The sequence below is a fragment of the Anarhichas minor genome, unplaced genomic scaffold (genome assembly GCF_050575085.1).
Source record: "Anarhichas minor isolate MPS153535 unplaced genomic scaffold, ASM5057508v1 ptg000028l, whole genome shotgun sequence".
NCBI lineage: Eukaryota > Metazoa > Chordata > Actinopteri > Perciformes > Anarhichadidae > Anarhichas > Anarhichas minor.
The window spans coordinates 14240409-14260938 of NW_027466474.1; the positions used below are offsets into that span (position 1 = coordinate 14240409).

The window sequence follows — 20530 nt, forward strand, 5'->3', positions numbered from 1 at the left end:
TAGTCCCTAACTATGCCTCTGATTACAACACACCCTTTATTGACTTGTCCCCTTCCATGCTACGACCTCCCCTCTCGTGACTCTGACCATTTAACGGTAACCCCGTTCCAACATTGCGTGGATCCGTGTCCAATAACATTACGACGCAAAATGTCAATGGATCCAAGAGATGTTGTGCATCTCTACTGCTGATGCAGATCCGACAGCGGCCACTAGATGGCAGTAAAACACAGGCGGCGTGTTTGAGGTGTCAGGGCTGCAGACATTGGCCGATTCCTGCAGGATCCATGGGAGGAAATAAATCAGCCGGGGCCTCCTCGTTTGACTGTGACATGCTCTCCGGATTCCCGCTGTGATCTATTACCTGGCTGGGTGGACAACTGGGATAATCCTGAGGGTGGAAAAGACTTTTCTAAAAAGGGCCCGTCTGTCCACTCGGCTGCGTAGCCGACTGAAATAAATCTTGGTAGGCGGAGAAACATTTGTACCACCCTAAGCATGCTGCAATACGACCGCGTGCATTCCCCGTCAACTCTGCCCCCTCCATTATTGTTTCAAACAAACAAGATACACACGCATGCTTCCCTTTTTTTTATTACATGATGAGCTGTCACGCAGTGAGCTGATTCTTGGCTGGACCTTTTTTCTTCTTTTTCTTTTTTTGAGAAAAATGCCAGAAGCTACAATGAGTGCGTGATGACACACAACACAACAAAGCACTTGCGAAGGACACTTTTTAAGAAACTGTAGAAAAGTCACAACAGTATGAAATGTTCCTTCTGGAAAACAAATTGCACTTGACTGATATTTAGCATTCAAAAACAAGCAAAAAGAATTTGCCAATAGTTAGTGGACTAATGAGTCATACAAGTATTTCGGACAATCATTTTCTTCAGAGTGACCTCTTTGATTCATTCATAAATAATATACATGTTGGAATTGGCATTGATGCAGTCACTTGCAGTTTAAAAGCGTGTTTTGTTTTTGTGGACCCCTAAAACGATTAGTCGGCTATTATTCCTATCGATTAGAATGAGAGTGATGTCTTCGTGTTCAGGCGAGACAGCTTGGTGTGTTAGCATGCACGCCGCAACCGTTTATTAGCTGTCAATCAAGTGCGCTCATCTCAGGTGCACACACACAATAACATTCATTGTTAAGAAGCTAGTGCAAATGTCATACCACTGCGCACACTCACACAAGCTACGGCGATGTGAACTCTGCACACTCTCTCACTACCGGCTCCGCCTCCTGAAATAAAGTCTAGCCCGTTGTGAGTTAAATATGAAGACGACTACATGCCAGGCGGTTCATGAGCCTGTGTGTAGGAATGCATGCTGTGTTTTTTTTAAATCGGCTCCAGAAAAACATGTGCTGTGTGTGTGTGTGTGTGTGTGTGTGTGTGTGTGTGTGTGTGTGATACAGATAGCAGGCAGTTAGAAGAACAAAGTGGATGCAATTAGATTGGAAGAATGTGCTTTATGCCCTTTCGTAGCTTTCACTGTGCTCCACTGTTTCACTCCCCCACCCCCCCCTCCCGAAAATCTCAAACCCCTCTCTAGCTCACCAAAGATGCCGGCGCTCGAGCGACACATTAGGACAAACACAGAGGCTCTCCTTTTTAGGCGGTGTTGTGGAAAAGGATGGGCTTGACCATGCCCGACAGGATCTTGGGCACATGGACGCTGACAATCTCGGAGATCATCTCCGGGAAGTTGACGCGCGTCTGGAGGGTCTGAGCTCGGAGGAACAGGTCGTAGGTGAACTGGTGCAACTTCCTCACGATCTGAGAACAGCAGAAAGGAGAAAGATGGAGGTTATTAGCGACAAAGATGTAACGCAGACGTTTGTGCGGCGTTGGGGGCGGGGGGGGGACAAAGCCTGTGGATTTAATAGGAAACGGCAAAGGACATTGAAGCCCGTCTTTTGACACGAGCTTTGGGAGGCGATTTAAAAAGATGACACTCATTGCGACGCTCTAAGCCCCGCAGGCAGGGCAAAGCCGAGAGGTACAGTCTCGATCAACTCCGCTTTTCTGCCTAAAGGGCCCCGCTAGACGATCCCCGGCTGCCCTCGAGCTCGTGCGGCGTTAGCAGATGTGAGTGGGACACTGACCAAGCTGAGCCTTTAAGAGTCAAACTCCACAGTGAAAGACGTGCTGCTGAAACGGCTGCAGCTCGGCTCTCTTTGGGAGGAAACTTTCCAGCTCCTCTGGTGACACCCCAACCACCGATGTCACAGAGGAGGTTTTTTTTTAAACTTGCATAATTCTTACCCAATTCGTATTAAAGCTTCTAGTAGCACTAAAGATCAAAAGCAGTGGATCTCCACCCTCTCGTGGTCGCATCCCTACCAAGAGTCTTTGTTCATATCTCCATTAACAACGTTTCTAAAAAGTAGTTCAAATCCACGGAAGCACAGTTTTGGGAATAACAAATGTGTCTGAAATGATGCTTTCTTTCAGGTTGTACTGACTTTGTCTTTGGCTACATCTGTGCATGAAGCAGGGTGATGCCGCACTGCATTTGGTGCAATCAGCTTTCTCTGTAAAAGCCACAAATCAGTGGAACACCCTGCCTGACGATGTGAGGAGCTGCTGCTCTATCAGCACTTTCAAAACCGGCTTATAGAGTCTGTTAAAAGCTGCTCCGCTCTGTACTCACTGACCTTGATTCTTACGGTCTTTATGACTTGCTTTTATCTGACAAACCTACATTTATGCTGTGCTATTGTGTGTAGCTTTGTATTGTGTCTTTCCCCCGTACTGTTTGTTGTTGTGCTTTCCTTGTTTCGACCTGCCCAGGGACAAGCAAATTAACTTAAAGCTATAATCTGGTACGGTGCATCAAATGGTGACATTTATGTTTTAAACTGTACATGGTCCCTTTTTAAATAAAATTAATTAATTAATAATGTGCAAAAAAATAAATGATACTGTACATGGGTGATTAAAAACCATTCGTTAACACATATGAAGGCATATAGTCACCATAAAATAGACTGGGAGCTTTTAGTTTTAATGCAGTTTAGAAAAATGTAATGTTTAGGAATAGTAATATATCTATATATATATATATATATAGATATATATATATAGATATATAGATAGAGGTGTGAGCATGTATATCTATGTACAAAATGTCAGTCTTTGTGACTTTAGGCTTTTTAAAGCACTCCAGACACACGAGTTTGTAAATTGTCTCCAGCAGCTGAATAACAGACGAGTAAACAATTAACTCTCTCGTTCTCAAAGACAACACTTGGTTAATCTTTCTCCTTTTCTTTCATCGATTTAGTTTGCTCTGGATTTTTATTTGGACAAATTTAAATTCCATCCTTCCCTCTCCAACGTAACCGGTTCAGAGATCACATGCTGGCACTCTTGAGCAGTTTGTAGCAGTTTTAAAGCAGCATTTTCTCTCGTGGTCGGCTCATGGTGCACGTCAGCACGTTTGCGTCTGCAGATATGACCTGCTTTGCTGCGGCTGTGTTTCCTGTCAGTACAGCACGCAGGTTGGTGTGTGAGAGCACTCCGCCTGTACTAAATGATGTTGACTGGGACTACATTTAGGGTGCCAGATTATGTGTGTCAATTCCTTATGGTTATTATTAATGTGGCAATGCTACCACTAGAGGGTGACTCATCATTTTCCCCTCCTGATGTGCAACCAGTGGAGAGAAGCCAAAGCAGTCACATGACCCTTTGGTATGTGTTTAACCCTGGTGGATTTCTGGGGATTTGTGCACAAGCTGGAGATGTACCCCGGGTTGAGAAGGCATTACCGTCGTCGGTATGATATCACAGTCTGTGTAGGTCCGTCTGTAACTGCACTGAAAGAGACTGCTTGATTTGAAATGCAATAACTGATCGCCTCGATTCAGAGTCAGCCAGCCATGACATGACAAAACAAATCTCCATGCGGCCTAGTTAGTTCACAAGTTAGCACGGTATTGTTTTTAATTCACATTTGGTGCACTTTGCACTATTTTCTGCTCGAGCGGTAGTTCTGCGACACATTTATGTAATAGTTCACAAAGTCAGTGTGTGTGTGTGTTTTTTGTTTTTTTTCCATATATATATGAAGGCGAATTGTGTCCATTACCGACTGGAGGGAGTCCAGCAGCTGCGTGAGCTGAAACAGTCGCTGCGTGCGGGTGGTCTCTCCGCAGTGGCTGGCCAAGCGGTCCAGCTCGTTGATGTAGGAGGTCCGCAGCTCATCAAAATGGCGCTGGTTCTTCAGGCCCTCCACTGGCACTGTGAGCACAAAAGGCCGGCACACGACAATAACTCTCCCAGACTTTATCCATCCCATCAATTCTCTGAAGCACGGCTGAACTCTATTATGGTCATATTTCACTTGCAGAGTTGACATTCAACTTATTACTTCAGATGCGTATCTCCCACCACGGGGAGGACTCACTGATGCTGAAGAGGACCAGGGCCTTCATGCAGAGGAACTCCTCCCGAGTGACCTTCAGCATGCAGAACCTTTGGGAGAGGAGCTTCATCCTCACACAGTGTTCATACATACTGGACACTTCCATCCGTTGGCTGTGAGGAGGAGGGGGAACAAAAAAACACTGTGAGAGGAGAAGTAGGAGCGCCGGGTGGTGGAGGAGTTTCAAGGAAAGCGGCAGGCAGAGAGAGATAGAGAAAGGACGAAGACAATTAATGGAGGCAGATGTGAAAAAGAGGGGGGAAAAAAGCAGCAGAGGTGAGAAGAAATGAGTGAGCCGGGTAATGGAAAAAGAGAACGACAGAGAGGCAGAGAAAAATGAGGGTCAGCTACGAGGGCAGGCGTAACCATTACCATGCAGGTCAGAGGCAGCCCGATAGAGTGACAGAGGTCTGATGCAGACGGAATGAGTGCTTTTGCTAATCTCGCGCGAAACTCCAGCCGAGTGAAAGCGGCTCTGAAGGCCAGTGGCTGGCTTTAGCATTCAGAGCAGCACCCGGCTTCAACACCGAAAACAATTTACTGATAAGAGGCGGTGGATTTGCTTCACGAACTCTGCGTTAAGTTTTAAGTACAAATAAAAGACAAAAGACAGGAGTCGAGGTGTCAGAAACGGGGTTTCTTTTCAAAGAGGCTGAAGGAGGTTGAGGTGCGAATCGAAACTTGTCAAAGTTGAAGAAAACAAAAAAAGAAATGACTCGATGCCGTTGCGGTTCTTGGCGACCGATGATGGTTTCGTGAAGATGAAACGGAATAACTCATCTGAGGTGAGATCCCTCTGCGGCCAAGTACAGCAGCACGTACAAAAGACATGGTGAAAGCAGAACAAAGTTGTTTACCGTCATCGTGTGATATAAAGAAAAAGAAAAACCCAGAAATCTTCCTCTGAAGCTCGTATTCCACTGTGCCTTTACTTCCAGTCGCGGTGACAGGTGGAATCTCATGATATTCCAACAAACCAAATGTCACTATGATTGTCTCGGCTGTTCAGACCCGAACAAACCTTCTTTGTTTGAGAAACGGGGGAACTTCTTCCCCCTTTTTTAAATTCAAACCCAATATTAGAACTCTTGGTGTGGAGTGTAAAGTGAGTGCTTTCTGTTACTCACTCATTGAAAACCAGGTCTGGAGCGAAGTAGAGCAGGGAGCTGTTGGTGAGAGTGTAGGACCTCCAGCCCAAAGCGAACACCATCACCCCCATCCATGACAACTGAATCACTGACATCTGGTCGTCTACGTGCATGTCACGGAAACCTGTTAAAAACACGTTTAAATAACACAAGTGGGTATAACAGATGTGAAGACTTCAGGCTAATAACAGGAATACCACAGTGTGGGTACATTGCTGCCTTTTTCCAGCCTGCCACTCTTGGCTTGAACGTGAACATATCCCCCTCTAGTGGCTAATATACAAACAGGGATTGGCCGCTCAAACTGAGGAAGTTCGACTGGCATAAAACTCCTGGCACTGCCCGTTATCTCTTGAGCAAGAGGTCGAAGCCCTTGCACAATGACAACAGATGTTGCATCAGACACTAGACTTTTTCCCGGTGCCTGTTGACCTCGTCTGTGTAATTACTGTGTACTTAATTTCCCTTGTTTACATACATGAAGCCTGACCACTGTGTTTAACCAATGCGAAGAATTTAGGAACAGTGGGACTGATGTGAAGCACCAGGGGAGCAACATGGGGTTCAGCGCTTGGATGTGCGGACAGGAGGAGCCGGGGATCAAACCGCCAAACCGTACGATTAAAGGACGATCGATCTGAGCCACAGCCGGCATTAAGCGACTGAGCGACTATCCAATCTCTAGCTCAACAGGACACGGCTGACCTTGTAGTGTCTTGTTTTTTTTTTTGCTTGGCCTCACACAAAGCATGTGGTTTGTCTGGTATTACGCCGAAACCAAAACAATTCATCACCCGCAGCCTCGGCGGAAATCGCCCGCATGCAGCCACGCACCTTGGCCCGGACTTGAATTTACCTGGTATCGCCTTGGCCCAACGCACCACGGTTACCAGCTGTCTCTCCCCCAGCTCATTGAGGCTGGTGAGCAAGGACACGGGGCTGTCTGGTTGCGCGTGGTCGTGTCCCGCGTTGACCACGGCTGGCTCGATGGCCTGCAGGACGCTGAGCAGGGAGAAGCATGAGCGCGGGGTCGGGGGGATGCCTAGAGCCAGGGCCTGGGATGCTGCTCCAGACACACACACACACACACACACACACACACACACACACACACACACACACACACACACACACACAAATACAAATAGTTTAAAAACAAAATATTGCGACATATTTTATGGAATATGTTCGGCATTGCGTTGGCGTGACACTGGAGCTTATGGCCAGAGTTCAGACACATTCTGACCAATGGATTTCCATGACTTTTCAATAACTTTAAACCAAATTTCCATGACCAAACATTTTGTGAAAAAGTGAGAAAATGTCGTATTTAAACTAACAATGAGAATTCCAAAGCATACAGTATACCTTAAATGACACAAACGAATGAGAGACTTTAGAGATTTCATTTTAAATATGAGCTTTAAAATGTAGCATTCTGGTGTACTCTGAGAAGACAATTAAGTGATAAGACGATATTTACTTTCAGCAAAAAAATAATTTATTATTCAGTTATGAATCAGTATTTCAGCTCTATTATTAATATTAACCTTTATTTTGACAAAATCCATTGAGACCGAGGTCTCATTTTCAAAAGTTTTGATCAAATAAAAACAAAGATAGCAAGAGTAGCGAGAACCATCGGCCCGTACAAATAAAGTGATTCGTTTTCATTGAACCCTGTTACTGTATGACTTCATATTAACTTCCACTGTTACTGTATGACTTCATATTAACTTCCACTGTTACTGTATGACTTCATATTAACTTCCACTGTTACTGTATGACTTCATATTAACTTCCACTGTTACTGTATGACTTCATATTAACTTCCACTGTTACTGTATGGCTTCATATTAACTTCCACTGTTACTGTACAGCTGTTTTTGTTTTGTGGCCTATCTTCTATTTGCAATTAATATGCATTCAATCTAGTTAAATTATTAAAATGAAAATGATAATCTACTCTGGCTATGGTAGTTTATCAAGAGTAAAATAATAGCTGTGATCTATACACACCTCTGCATTAGCAACCCGCTGAAATGAAGGGGGGGGGGGGGGGCTGCATGTTTCATCACGTTACGTTTTTTCCTCCTAAATCGCGATAATGACAAACGTTAACAGTCGACAAAGTTCCGCATGCAGTGGACGTCAACTTAACCCAGCAAGTCTGAACTTTAACGGAACATAACGGAACTTAAACTGTAACGGAGGGAAAGACGGTGTAGACATCTGAACGCTGATTGGCCAAGACTCGACATGTCACATCAAAGATGTTCTATTGCGAAGATCACGACGTCACCTTTTCTCCTCGTCTCACTCCAATCTGAGAAACGCTGGCTGGCAACTCGGCGTAAATGAACGACATGAAAATATGAATATAACACATTTCCATGACTTCTCCAAAACTTTAAGGATTTTATTTTTTTCAAGGACTTTTCCAGACCTGGAAATAACCATTTTAAAACTTTTCCAGGTTTTTCATGACCGTACAAACCCTGTATGGCACACCGATCCTCACTTTGAGCCCTGACAGCTGCACATCCTGGCTCCAACATTAGGTCTCTCCTGCCGGCCCTTTCACCGGGCCCTAGCTCCTCCTCTCCGCTCCTCGCCTGCCCAGTTCCCTTCAGCCTGCGACCTAGAACCCACAACAGACGATACAGACGGGCAGAACACATGAGGGCAAAAATAAAAGGAGATAACAAGCTTCCATTTCCTAGTTGTTTTGTCTGATTTATTACACAACAGATAGCTGGGAAAAAATATCTGGAAAAGAACTGGAACGAAATCGTATAAACAGGGCTAATACTTAAATGACTGTCAGCCACTGGAGCTGTTCCTTATCATAACCACAAGGCCACTGGCCAAGAAACCTTTGGAGAAATGGATTTGTTCCACTGCAGTTAAGCTAGAACATTTGATTAGTATGTTCTGATCCAATGCGTGTACGTTTTCTAATCGCCCTGACCCCATTTTTCCAAATACACACCACGCATACTTTCCTCTCCCGGTCTCTCGCTCTGATCTTCTCGTCAGTCCCTCACCTTTAAGGCTCATTCCCGACATGAAGCATCTCTTCAAGCGGCACGAGGCGCAGTTTTTCCTCCTCAGCTTGTCGATGGTGCAGTCGTTCCGGCTGGCACACAGGTGGTTCTGCTTACCTGGTGGTACAGGAAAAAGTTGGGGGGGGGGGGGGGGGGGTTTAGGGCAGCAAGCTCAACATTGTCTCGGCTTCCGTCCGCTCAAGGCAAAGATATGTGGGTGTTTACTGATAACAAGCAAGTCAACCTCATAATGTCAGGTCACTGTGCCCTGCTGTGAGTGGGCGTAAGAAATTAAATCAGCAGTTGACTCATTTTGTGTGTGTTTGTGTTTGTCACACCCACCTGCGGCGGCCCTCTTGAAGAATACTTTGCAGCTCCCACAGGTGACGGCTCCATAGTGACAGCCGGAGGCATCATCGCCGCACACCTGGCACACTCTCCTGTCCGACAGGTACACACCTGGAAACAGATTGTCATGCCTGGACGCACACACACACACATACACAGACATTTAAATTAATTGGGCTATTTTTAAGGGCTTCCAAAGCAGGCACAGCTACTACACAGTTATAGATTTTCATCTCAGACGGCAACAATAAGGGAGACGGGCATAGTAAAAAGCTTTGAAGTCACTATGTCCTCAGAGGGTGTTATGCCATTTGGGGTTCTATTTCCCTAAATCTAATTCCAATTACAGTCGGAGATTTCTCTGTTCCAGGACTGACGATACAACAACAAATGAAGTTGGCCGTTCCAGATTTTAAGGAAGGAATCAAAGAAGTGGAAACAGGACATTGTCCTCCATCCGAAGCACAGAGCAGGTGCTGTATCTCTTGTTGATAGTGATATATTACATGGTATTAGTGGGAAGTTAGGGATAGGGTGAACTTTGATGCTGAAACACAAACTTGGCCAAGGACATGCGGCTGTTGAATGCAATTGAATGCCGAGGCGCAGCTGGACTAGGTTTCGACGTTGAAAATGGTCCAAAACAAATGTTTACTGCATTTGTTTTTTATTTGCCTTGTAAGAAGTGCAAGAATCCCTTTAGGGTAATATCAAGATATTAGAAGAAAAACAGAAGGACAGGGCAGCGTTAAAGTAATATAATGGAATTAATAAACACTTTAAAGAAATAAAAATAAAAAAGAATTAAAAAAATGGACCAAATCCAACAAGGCCAGACTCTGCATTTGTATTACTAATTAAAGAAATATGAGACTATATTAAGTGGACGTAAAGAATGTAGCTTTTATCAGGGCTGCCCTCCTGACTTGATGCCAATGTAAACCAAGTTAGAGCAAATCATTAAAATCTGTTTTTCCTTTATGTCATTTTTTTACCTGAAACTGCGATCCGAGCAATCCATCCAAACTGAAGGTTCGGTCTTGATGGCGGACGAAGTGAGCTGCTCTTGGGGAATCGCACTCTGGTAACTTTCCACTTGGCCGTACCCTTGGGCCATCGCCGCTCGCACGCCACCTCTGCCACCCTGCTCACCCTTGTTGAACCAGATACAGTGACATTCCTGTCTGGATCCGATAGAGGCTTGCTCGCAATTACAGTATTTACACAAGACATCATGTCCGCCGGATCCGCCTCTCTCCGGCTCGGATCGGCTGCTGTACGCGCGCCACACACCCGGCGTGTCCCTGTATAGGTTTGGACCGGCGGAGTACACGGAGTATGGTCTGTCCACTTGAGAGGGTCCGGGCAGCTCCGTCGGGCTCATGAACAAGTTGGATTCCTTGCAGACATATCTGGATATCGCCGAGACGCGCGCCTCGCTTTGCGCGCTGCCCGCGTCGCCCGACCGGAGCAGATCCATGCAGCTCACCTCCGTAACGCCGTGGCACACTTCTCCAAAGTCCTCGTCGTCCCTCGGGTCGGCGCCGCTCAGCAGGAGCCGGCTGCCCTCCGGGTCCATAATTCGGGGTCCTAACTCCGGCGCCCTCCTCCGGGAACCGTTCTCCGCGGCCGGGTCGAAGTCTGCAAAGGCGCCGCCGGAGCACGGGTGCATGTTGTTGAGCGGAGAATACACCGAATCCAAACCCAATGACACTGACACGGCTTTGCTGAGCTCTGCCGTGGTCGGGCACGCACAGGTGTCCGCGGTGTTCAGCCGATCCCAGTGATTCATTATCAAAGAGCTCTCCTCCAAGTCGGACAAGCTCAAAAGGCGAAAAGCCATCCCCGTCTCGCGACCGTTTCAAAGCAGTGCGCTGGTCGCGCGGTGAACAAATACAACAACACTCTGAGAGACTCCCGTCATATGCTTCTGCGGATATGAAATTCCGAGCTGTCGACGACGTAGGGACGTCCCGTCCGACTCTGCTCCGCAAATGAAGGACCGGCTAACTTTTGCTTTCTTACTCACTCTTTTTTTTTTTTTCTTTACACACAAAGTAACCCGTTTCATCGCCTGCAGCGCCAACGAAGAACTTGCGAGTAACGATTTGAACTCTGTAACTTGATTTTGTACTCTGGCGTGTTGACAAGTCTCGCGAGAGCAACCAGCTGGATTAAAAACGTGACAGGCCACGGCTCTCGGCAACACACTCACTGAACATCTGTTCAGAATATGACTATTCCAGTTCATTTGGGATTTAAACAATACTTTTGTTTGGCTATATAGGCTTGTTTGTATCCGGTGGCTGAATCCACAAAACATGGTAGTAATTGTTGTTGGATAAAATACATATTGTCCCACACAATAACTGACTTTTGAGAGAAATCCATTTTCTATTCATTTAGGCATATTGCCTTCTGTTATGTAGTAACAGGCAGTGATGGGAGCTGTGGGTGGGGGTTATGCAAGCTACATCAGTTTTCATTTCCTGTGTATTTGTATTGTATGGACATTGAGGTTGATAATTAATTCTATCTGATGGCAGCTTTTGAACGGTTTGCCTTATCGGGCCCAGTTAAGGGGACTCGTCCTCCTTCACATGGACAAACAAGCACACGTGTTTCAGTGTATTTTTTTATTTATGCAATGAGAAAAAACATTTCGATGGAAGTATCTTAAATGTCATCTCTCTCATTAATCAACGTCTAACATTTTCATCAGTTGGCATGATTGGAATTGTAATACGAAGGACAACGGCAAACCTTTTCATAAATGACAGCATAGATGATGGTTCAAGTGGACCGAGAATACTTTTTTTTTTTTTTGTTTCTATGCAATTGTAATGTATTTTTTTAAAAGTTGTGACTTTGTTTCCTGATGAAATGACATTAAAATCATGGACATTAAAGGCGGCAACAGTATAATTTGCTGTCATATTCAGCCCGTTATGTCAGGTTAATTTTCTACCTATGCAATAATCTGCACCTACGTGCTTCTAAAATCTCTCGATGTGTAATATTTCATCATCTATATCCTTCAGTCTGAGTGGGCCTTTACAGCAGCCCCTCTCACATGGACTCAAATTCATCAATGCGTTGTTTGGTGTTGCCCTGACGAATCTGACGCAGGGTCTTGTATTTGTCACGGCCCGCCTTCACATTCTCGGCGTGGATCAGGTCATTGGGGGTCTTTTTGCTCTCGTCTACAGCTCCAGCCAGCTCAATGCTCAGGAACTGAAAGAGAACACAAACACACAGTGAATAAGATCCCCTTTCCCTTAAAATCTTTAGGAGACCATTCAGAAGCCCTGCCCCTCTCCCGGGACCCCAGTACTCCACTGAATCCCCATCTGAAAACACGCTATTGTGCATCGTTATTAAGTCCAGTTTTGTGTTGAGTCCTCTACGCAGTACCATATCTTGTTTGGGCTGTGAGATAGAGACCAATGTTATTTCATTTGTTACAGCCCTGGGTCTGGATGAGATTTGCGAATTGAATAAAACCAATAGAATGACGATGTTTTATTATGCAGAGTGCACTTAGTTCTGGGTGATACACATTCTGTGGTGGCAATTAAGCTGCCATATTTAGAGGAGAGTCAAAACCTCTAAATGACTGTGTGTACAGGCAGCACAGAGTACCAAAACACTTACAAAATCTTACAGCAGCAACAAAAATGTGATTTCCGAACCACAAACTCCGGGACCTGGGAAAAGGAAGTGGCATCCACCACACAGTAATATTAAGCTTAAAGCACACGTCACTCCACACAAGTTCTACATCAAAGTTACTTTAAAAATTACTATAAAAAAACTGTTCTGAAGAGTTGAAGTCCATGATCCAGACTTTCTCCGTAAACAAGGCCGAGAGTCTTCAGCTAGCGGCTCTGAAGCTCTACTAATTCCATTCTTTTTGTATGTATGTCTCTGGATTTATTTGTATACCAAAGAATTTGAATTTCGAGCTGATGTGGCCAGATGAGGATTAAAGCATCTATCTAATATTTGTCAAGATATATTTTACTCAAAATCAAATATGTCAACCTCCTGGTGGCACTAGAGGAAAAAAAAAAAATATATATATATACAAAAAAGCCAGGTGCTCACCAAAGCCAGTGGGGCTCATCCTCTGGGGACCATGAATGCGAAATTTCTACGAAATGTCTACACACTCTGAAAAGCTCCAGGACAGCCCAGGGACTGCTAATCTCTATCTAAACCATGACCTCTGACCCGACGGTGAACGAGAGAACAGAAAAAAGTAGGGACTTTGATAGCGTTCACTTAACTTTACCTTGAGGTTTTTCTGCAGCCGCTGGTTCTTCTGGGCCTCCGTTACTCTTTCCTCCTCACTGCGATCTCGGACCATGCCCGGAGGTGTCAGCTCGGCGCTCGCCTCGGCACTGCTCTCATCCGTCTCGTCGTGCTCGTGCATATGAGGCTGGACCGAGTCCTGGATGTTGACACCCATGAGTTTAGTCTTCAGCTCCTCTTTGGTTCGCTCCAAATCAGCTTCTACCACCGTCGCCTGTCAACGCACACGAATCGCTGTTGCTGTGGATGGATATTCAAGTGCAAGGAGCCTACTAGCTTTCCTCCAGGTTGAATCCCCTTTTTTTGCGTGTGCTCTAACACCGCCTCTTTTTTAGATTTCTTTTTTTTTTTTGTTCTTTGGTCAATCCTTTTTTCTTGCTGATACTGCCCCAGTATCCTCCATACCTACAAATTACAACGTAATCCCTTTTAATTAGCTGACGTACAACTCCCTGTCAAACTTTACCTTTGGAAATGTAAACACAGGAAGCCTTGAATTGTTGGTTCTGATGTTACGGAGAATCAGACCTACTATGGTGGACCCGCCCTACTCTGCCTTTTGATTGACTTACCCTGATATTCTTACCTTGCCAATCTAGAGTAGAGCGGGCCATGCCTTTGCCAGAGGTTTTGTAGTTTAGCGATCGGTATTAAGAATAACTATATGGAAATAGTCTTCTCAATGGTGGTCCTATTTGCTTATATAGATCATACAGAAGGTATCGGTATTACATTGAGACTGATTCCCAAATATGTGGTCCTCTGTGACTTAAGGTTTCTTAGCATTGCGTGCATCAGTCTCCGTTGGTCATTCAAAAATAAGGTGGAAATAATGTGGCGACTGCTAGTTCAATATAGCACTTCTTATTTAGTATACGAAGATTTGCATATACTTTTGGTAAATCTTTTCGTGAAATTTGTATGTACATTTAATGGTTTGTTTTAACCAACGATGGCATCACAGGGCTGAGGCTTGCTACCTGTGACAATGAAGTGACACCCATAAAGTTCATACAATCCTAATTTGAAAGTCTACTGATAAACTACTCTGTGGATCGACGCCTTGCGTCTGCTTCGCCCGGGCCTAAAGCTAAGACGTGTCAGACATCCCTTTTTGCTCATGTTTGATTCATCCTTTATCTCTCACTCTCTCGTGGTTCTTTCATTAATTCTCACCCTTTCCTGCCATCTATTCGCCTCCTCGTCCTTTTTCTTCTTGGCGTCTTCCAGCTGGGAGATCTTAGAGGTAAGCTCTGCCAGCTCAGTGGCCTATACACATGCACACAAATGGGAAGAGAGTTAAGAGTGCTCCTGATCTGAGGTCATTGTGCTCCGCCTGTGTGTGTCGGTGTGTGTTAGAGAGAACATGTGTGTGCGTGTCTGTGCCTGCACTTAGGTGTTATGCGGTAAATGGCCTTGCTTTTCAGTCAGCTAGAAATGGGAATGATTTGAAGTATACTATCAAGCTGAATTTGTGAACCTTAGTTTCTAGCTTAAAGGTGGACTCGATCAATATATGTAAATATACCATAATGAGTTCTTGATCATGGAAATAAAGTTAATTGGAATAATCCCTTTACAGCAGTTTTTTTTTTCTCTTTTAAGGTTTGGAAGGAATCCACTTTATAATTTAATCGATTCAAGTGGAGTTGAATTAAACCCAGTATGCAGGTGTGTGTTTTTTTGTTTCTTTTACCAGACTTTCCTGGCTCTTGATCTGGCTTTCAGACTGGTGCAGCAGCGCTGCTTTAGCTTCCACTGCAGCTCTGCGGTCTTTGTCCAGCCGCTCAGCCTCCTCCTGAGCAATTGTCCTCTCCTTCTCTAACTCAAGAGCCCTGCGAGTCTGGTCCTCCAGCTCTGAAACACAAATGCACCGGTGCACAAAAAAATCCCCAAAAAAAAATCATCCTACACATATACCCAGATAGGCCCACATAGTATATACTTCATAGAGATCCTAAAATCACAAATATTTCAATGCACTGCAAGCTTCTTTTGATGTTCTTAAACAGGAAAAAATATAAAACTCAAGTTTGAGAAACATTTGTATTCAGAAAGTTGTCAGACCATCTTGAGCTCTCTTTGTCTGCTCTTCAATCTGTCTCAATCTCTCCATCAGCTCCATGGTCTCACGAGCAATCTTCTCTGTTTCCTTTTCAGCATTTTCTCGCTTTTTCTTCTCACTCTCGAGCAGAGCCCTGACAGGAGAATTGTGCATAAATACACATCTGAAAAAAAAACTCGATTCCCCCGACAGTTCTTTCTTAAAGCAGAGAGAACACATCGTAAACTGTAGAAGATTTTTTTTTTTTTTTTTTTAAATAAGCCTTCTTTATGTCCTTCTTCCTCACCTCTCCATCTGCCTCTTGTTCTTCTCCTCCCTGGCCTGGGCCTTCATCTGCTGCACCTCGATGGTGTCAGGCTTACGTCTGCGCATGTACAGGTCGTGGTTCCCCATACACAATGCCAGGATTCGTTTGTTGATGCGAAGACGGGGTACGTAGAAAACAAAGTCCTTTTTAACACAAAAATCAGCATTAAGTGATTTATGACACATCATCAGAGCTGTTTTACAGTTAAGAATAGGTTTATGTCCTGAAGGGGTTTGCTTTTGTTTGGGAGAACTAAGTTCATTTTTCTAAACAATTGGCTTTCCTGAAGTCTGCGCATGCAGGCAAATTGAAGTGCGAGGCTAAATTCATGTTTGTGAGTGAGATCAAGCAGCAGCAGCTGTCATTAAACTACTTGTAATTTATGCGTTTGCAAAATTGGTAATTTCCCCAGTAAGAAGGATATGACATTCTCTCGCATCTCCTGTTTATAGTCACAGCTAAATAAATATGAAGAGGCATATCTCTGAAGAATTTCTCGTAGGATAGTTGGGGAAAACTATTTCATAAAAATTGCTAATGCTAAAATAATGTGTACCATGTGTTATTAAACCCTAAGCACTGGCGAAAGGAGCAGCTATTTAATCCCATCCACAAATACCCATGAATTGAGTTTAGCTAAGATAAGCTCACAGATCAACATACCTGCACAAAGTCTGACTCTAGGTATGCAGAAAAAATAGCAAGTTTCCCGCTAACTAAACCTCCCGTCAGTGTGGCCTGTGCTGCATTTCACGTAATGACATGCCTCAAAGAATTTGTAGCTGCTGCAGATGAATCACCATCAATGATATTGTTGGGTTTTTTTTGCATACCGGAGCTTTCTTGTCGATTGGTTTGATGAGAAACTTCTTGTCATTGAAGGAAATGTTTCTGATTTCACTCCAGGGGAAACCAATCTTTGGGGTCATCCTGTAAAATATTGGCATGTTGTACCACATTAGTTAACAGAGCCTATTGTGTTTTTTTTTTTTTTTTACATACAGTCAAAACATAATTATGACACTCTGAGGAAAAAAAAAAGGTCAGTTCTTGGAGGCTGTACTTTTGGCACAGTGGTGCTCTGAGCTGAATGCTAACTTCAACATGCTAACATGCTCACAGTGACGATGCACATTAGCTGAATCTATGCATGTTCACAATCTTAGTCTGGTATGTTAGCATGCAAAACGTAGATGTGCTTTTCAGTCTGTAGGGGATCTTTAAGGGATCACCAAAGTCATTAGGGTTCATCCTCTGGGGACCATGCAGATCTGTATCGCATTTTGTCAAAATCCATTCAATAATTCGTTGCGATACTTCAAAAAAAAAGAGAGGAAAAAGTCAGCCTCATTGTGATGCCAGATGGAAGGTCAGGGGATCAACAAATGGGTAGTAGTTGTCCTCTGGGGACCATGAATGAAGTAGCATATATTGATTCACAACTTGTCAGAGGCATTTTGAAACTGCAGCCTACTTGTCCTTCTTGTCGTAGATGTTCAGCCCCAGTGCGTCCACTCCCAACCACAGCTCTGATCCTTTCTTGTTCTTGATGTTGAAGTAGTTGACCCCGTACATCTCCAGATCCTGGGCTATCTTGAGGTACTCCACCATGGCGTCTTCTCTGTGGTGTGGAGTAATTTAATGAGCTACAGAACACCTGCTTACAAAAAAAAAACAATGCATGAATTGGCTTTTGATGAAGTAAGACTGCAGTACCTCAGCAGTCCCTTGTGCTCTTGATGCCACACCTGGATTCTTTCCTCCCACTGATTTATATTCAGCTTGTGCTGCTCCAAAACCCTGGTTTTATCAGTAAAGAGGACACAGCGGTTAGAATTCAGATGGCTGAAACTAGAATTGAGTTGAACTTTGCTGAACACTCATAACCATAGGACTCAGTGCCTCTGTGGCAGCAGCTTCTCTCTTGCGAGGTATCCCGATACGTGATAGTCTTTCCTGTAGTCTCCTTGTTTGACCTGAACCGCATACGAGGCCAAGAGCACCGCAGTCTCGGGTGGACAGTAGATGTCATCATTTAGGATGCATTCTTTTACCTGAAACACAGAAAAAGACTGAAAGATCTGCTTCAACACACAAATCCCTATTGGTTTATGATGAGGTACACAATGGTGTTAATGTTGATGCGACTTACAGGGGGAGAGACCCTATGTGTTCTGGTGTTAATTCAGTGCAGCTGGACCCTCTTTTGTGGGCATATACTCCCTTAATGGAAGACCCCCGAGGGTTAATGGGATCTACATGAGTCATCATAAATGATTCTTGTAGGGTCGTTAAAGGTTTAGTGTTTTCTTTTGATTGAGATTCCTTATTTGTCTCATGCATCTGCTGGGTGCACTTGCATGAGACAGCCTTCATTACATTGTGATATCCACTTTTACCAGATTCTTAATGCGCTTTCAACTGATTCCTATTGTTCTTTTACTATGAATCTTGTGCTCCTTTTAGCATACATCAAGAGTAAATGAGTGGGTCTTGATCATTCTCTATCCATACAAATACAATTTTAATCATAAAATGAATTACAGTGATTAGGACAGTCCATCTTTTCCATCCCATGTTTCAGGGTCGCAAATTTTCCTCATAAAAGCAATGTGCTTGTGCTCGTCTCCAACCTGCAGAAAGAAGAGGCGCTGCGTTGCCTCCTGGATCAGTTCATCCGTGACATCCTCGGGGTAAAACTTGGCCCTGAACTTAATCAGCAAAGGGTTGTCTCTCTTCACATCTTGAGCCGTCACCTGGGGGATCGGCATCCCACAGCAGAGGGATGCCGGAATGAAGAAATGCGTACTAATTAGCCTCAATGGGGTAACGGTAGCATAACCATAAGCATGATTACATCTTCATTTTGAATCCAAATGTCGGGGGAGTCGAGCTATGCCATCAAGGGATGTCAAGTTCAAACACAGACATTCTCCTCACCCTCTTGTTGAGCTTGAGCCAGGTGGAGAAGCCTTTGCTGTCCTGATACTGGAGGCCGAAGAACCAGGTCTCCCTCAGCCCGATCGTCTTCACTATCTAAACGTATACCAATAAGTAGCACAATCACACACCTGCCTGTCTAAGCACCTGTTTGATTGTAATGCACCAGTGTACCTGGTCGAAAAGCTGTTTGCCAGTCGTGCTGGGCAGGATGGCAAACTCCAGCTCAGCGTCCATGGTTGTAACTCTGACATTTATCTGCCGGAGGAAAAACAGTCACACTAAAGGCACAGGAGGACAAAGATCCCTGCTGCTCTGTCATCTGTGTCGCTGGAGAAGCATCAAGCATCACCACTACCAATTCTGTGATCATTTAGTTTGTTCTTTAGAAACAATGCTACATTTCTTGGTTGTTTGACAGAAAAATGACCAACAAAAGAGTGTTCCTTACATTCTTCTGTTCAACCAGGAGCATCCAATCGCAAGAGGTTGGTGGGGACTACAATCACAAAATGAAGCCCACAGTATGTTTTAGACTTAACTGAGAACATGGGGTTCATTCCATGATGCATGAGTATTAACGACTGGGTCCAAAATAATGACACCCAAATAGGGTCAATCTTGCGCGTTCGTATCAAACCACATACACATATCTGCAGTTGTTGAGACTGACTTGTACAATAGGGGGGGGAAAGAAGCAGAATAGAGAAGTGGATATCTTCATTATTCATAAACTGTGCTGAGATTAGTCAAACAAGGCAGGCTTTCATTAGTGCCCTTAATAACGATAACAATAATAGTTACAACAATAATGTACAACTGTTGTACAAGCCTTGCTGATCATCCTCTGGAGACTGATTGGCTTCAATGAATATTCATGAAAACAGGAGGAGAATTTCTCAGCTTTGGTTTATCTAGATAATGTGACAAAACACAATAAATCCAGGAACAACAAACACAACCAATTAGAAACATCCGGCAGCTGGGCATGATATCGTCACACGGTTTCCACTAAGAACTCTCTCTTAAGGTTAAGAGCTACGCGACCATGCCTCCTGGAAGCCTTTAAATACCACAGCAGCAGGTTCACAAACTCCAGTCAAACCACTACGGTTGCAATACAACTACTGCACTGGTGAAAATGAAGTTAATATAAAATGAAGGGTATAGCTACTTACCGTTGACATTTGTACTTTTTAAATCTGTAGCCGAAACCCTTCTTCAGAGAGGTGCTTGTAGTAGCCTTTTCTCTGCGGAGTCATATGCTTGCAATACCTACAAGGATTATTACGGAATGAGAATGGACCATTGTATTGCTCCCAAGTAGGCTGCTTCTCTCTGAGTTAATCCAATGGCAGCCTGGGGCCCACATGTTTTTAGAGAGGCAGCCTTCATCTACTTTGGAGACTTTTCCTCTTAAATTGATTGGGTTTTTGACTGAGTATCATTTACGTACAACCAGGACACCGATCTTCGTCTCCCAAACCCATTTACAGAGGTACACAAATTAGGAGTAGGCCTTAACTCAGTAGCACCTGGTGTTCCAGTGGCAGTGAAGGCTTCAAAGCACAGTCTCCTAATCTAATAATCGGTCGAGTTAATGTTTTAAGCGCAAGTTATGGCGTACAGTGATTTTTAGGGTTGGTGTGTTGCGGTTTGTAGGCCTGTTGCTAACTGCTCAACAACAGCGTGTGATCGCTACCAGGGCTGTACTTTTAAATAGTTCTACCATATAAATGTATTTAAAATGTATCATTTTATTGAATTGTTTTCCTGCCCGACCAACTATCCAGAAATCTGCTGTAAATGTAACTTGTCAATTCAATGTTACAGTTCACGCTCGCGTGGAGTCGCTTCCGTGTATGAGACGGTTGAATGAGGGAAGGATAAGTTACTTTGTACTTCACTTTAGGCAGAGAGCT

General features: G+C 44.2%; 1 protein-coding gene and 1 pseudogene across 1 annotated transcript; both read right to left on the reverse strand.

Moving 5' to 3' along the window:
- Positions 1 to 518: 518 nt before the first annotated feature.
- Positions 519 to 11109, reverse strand: LOC142962851 (progesterone receptor-like). The gene is made up of 9 exons (XM_076103516.1): positions 9978 to 11109; positions 8977 to 9113; positions 8635 to 8751; positions 8085 to 8228; positions 6444 to 6650; positions 5567 to 5711; positions 4422 to 4552; positions 4104 to 4255; positions 519 to 1786 (listed from the first exon to the last, which is right to left on the reverse strand). The coding sequence occupies exons 1-9, from the start codon at positions 10823 to 10825 to the stop codon at positions 1622 to 1624; spliced, it is 2046 nt and encodes a 681-aa protein (XP_075959631.1). The 5' UTR covers positions 10826 to 11109; the 3' UTR covers positions 519 to 1621.
- Positions 11110 to 12024: 915 nt separating this feature from the next.
- Positions 12025 to 19876, reverse strand: LOC142962852 (moesin a-like; annotated as a pseudogene).
- Positions 19877 to 20530: the final 654 nt, after the last annotated feature.

Excerpts from the sequence above, each read along its gene's own strand:
- LOC142962851 (XM_076103516.1), bottom strand. The coding sequence starts at position 10,825 with ATGGCTTTTCGCCTTTTGAGCTTGTCCGACTTGGAGGAGAGCTCTTTG. Across the intron at positions 6,651-8,084 it reads GGATCGGTGTGCCATACAGG|CATCCCAGGCCCTGGCTCTA; the intron begins GTTTGTACGGTC and ends TGTCTGGAGCAG. Across the intron at positions 1,787-4,103 it reads TGCTGGACTCCCTCCAGTCG|ATCGTGAGGAAGTTGCACCA; the intron begins GTAATGGACACA and ends TGCTGTTCTCAG.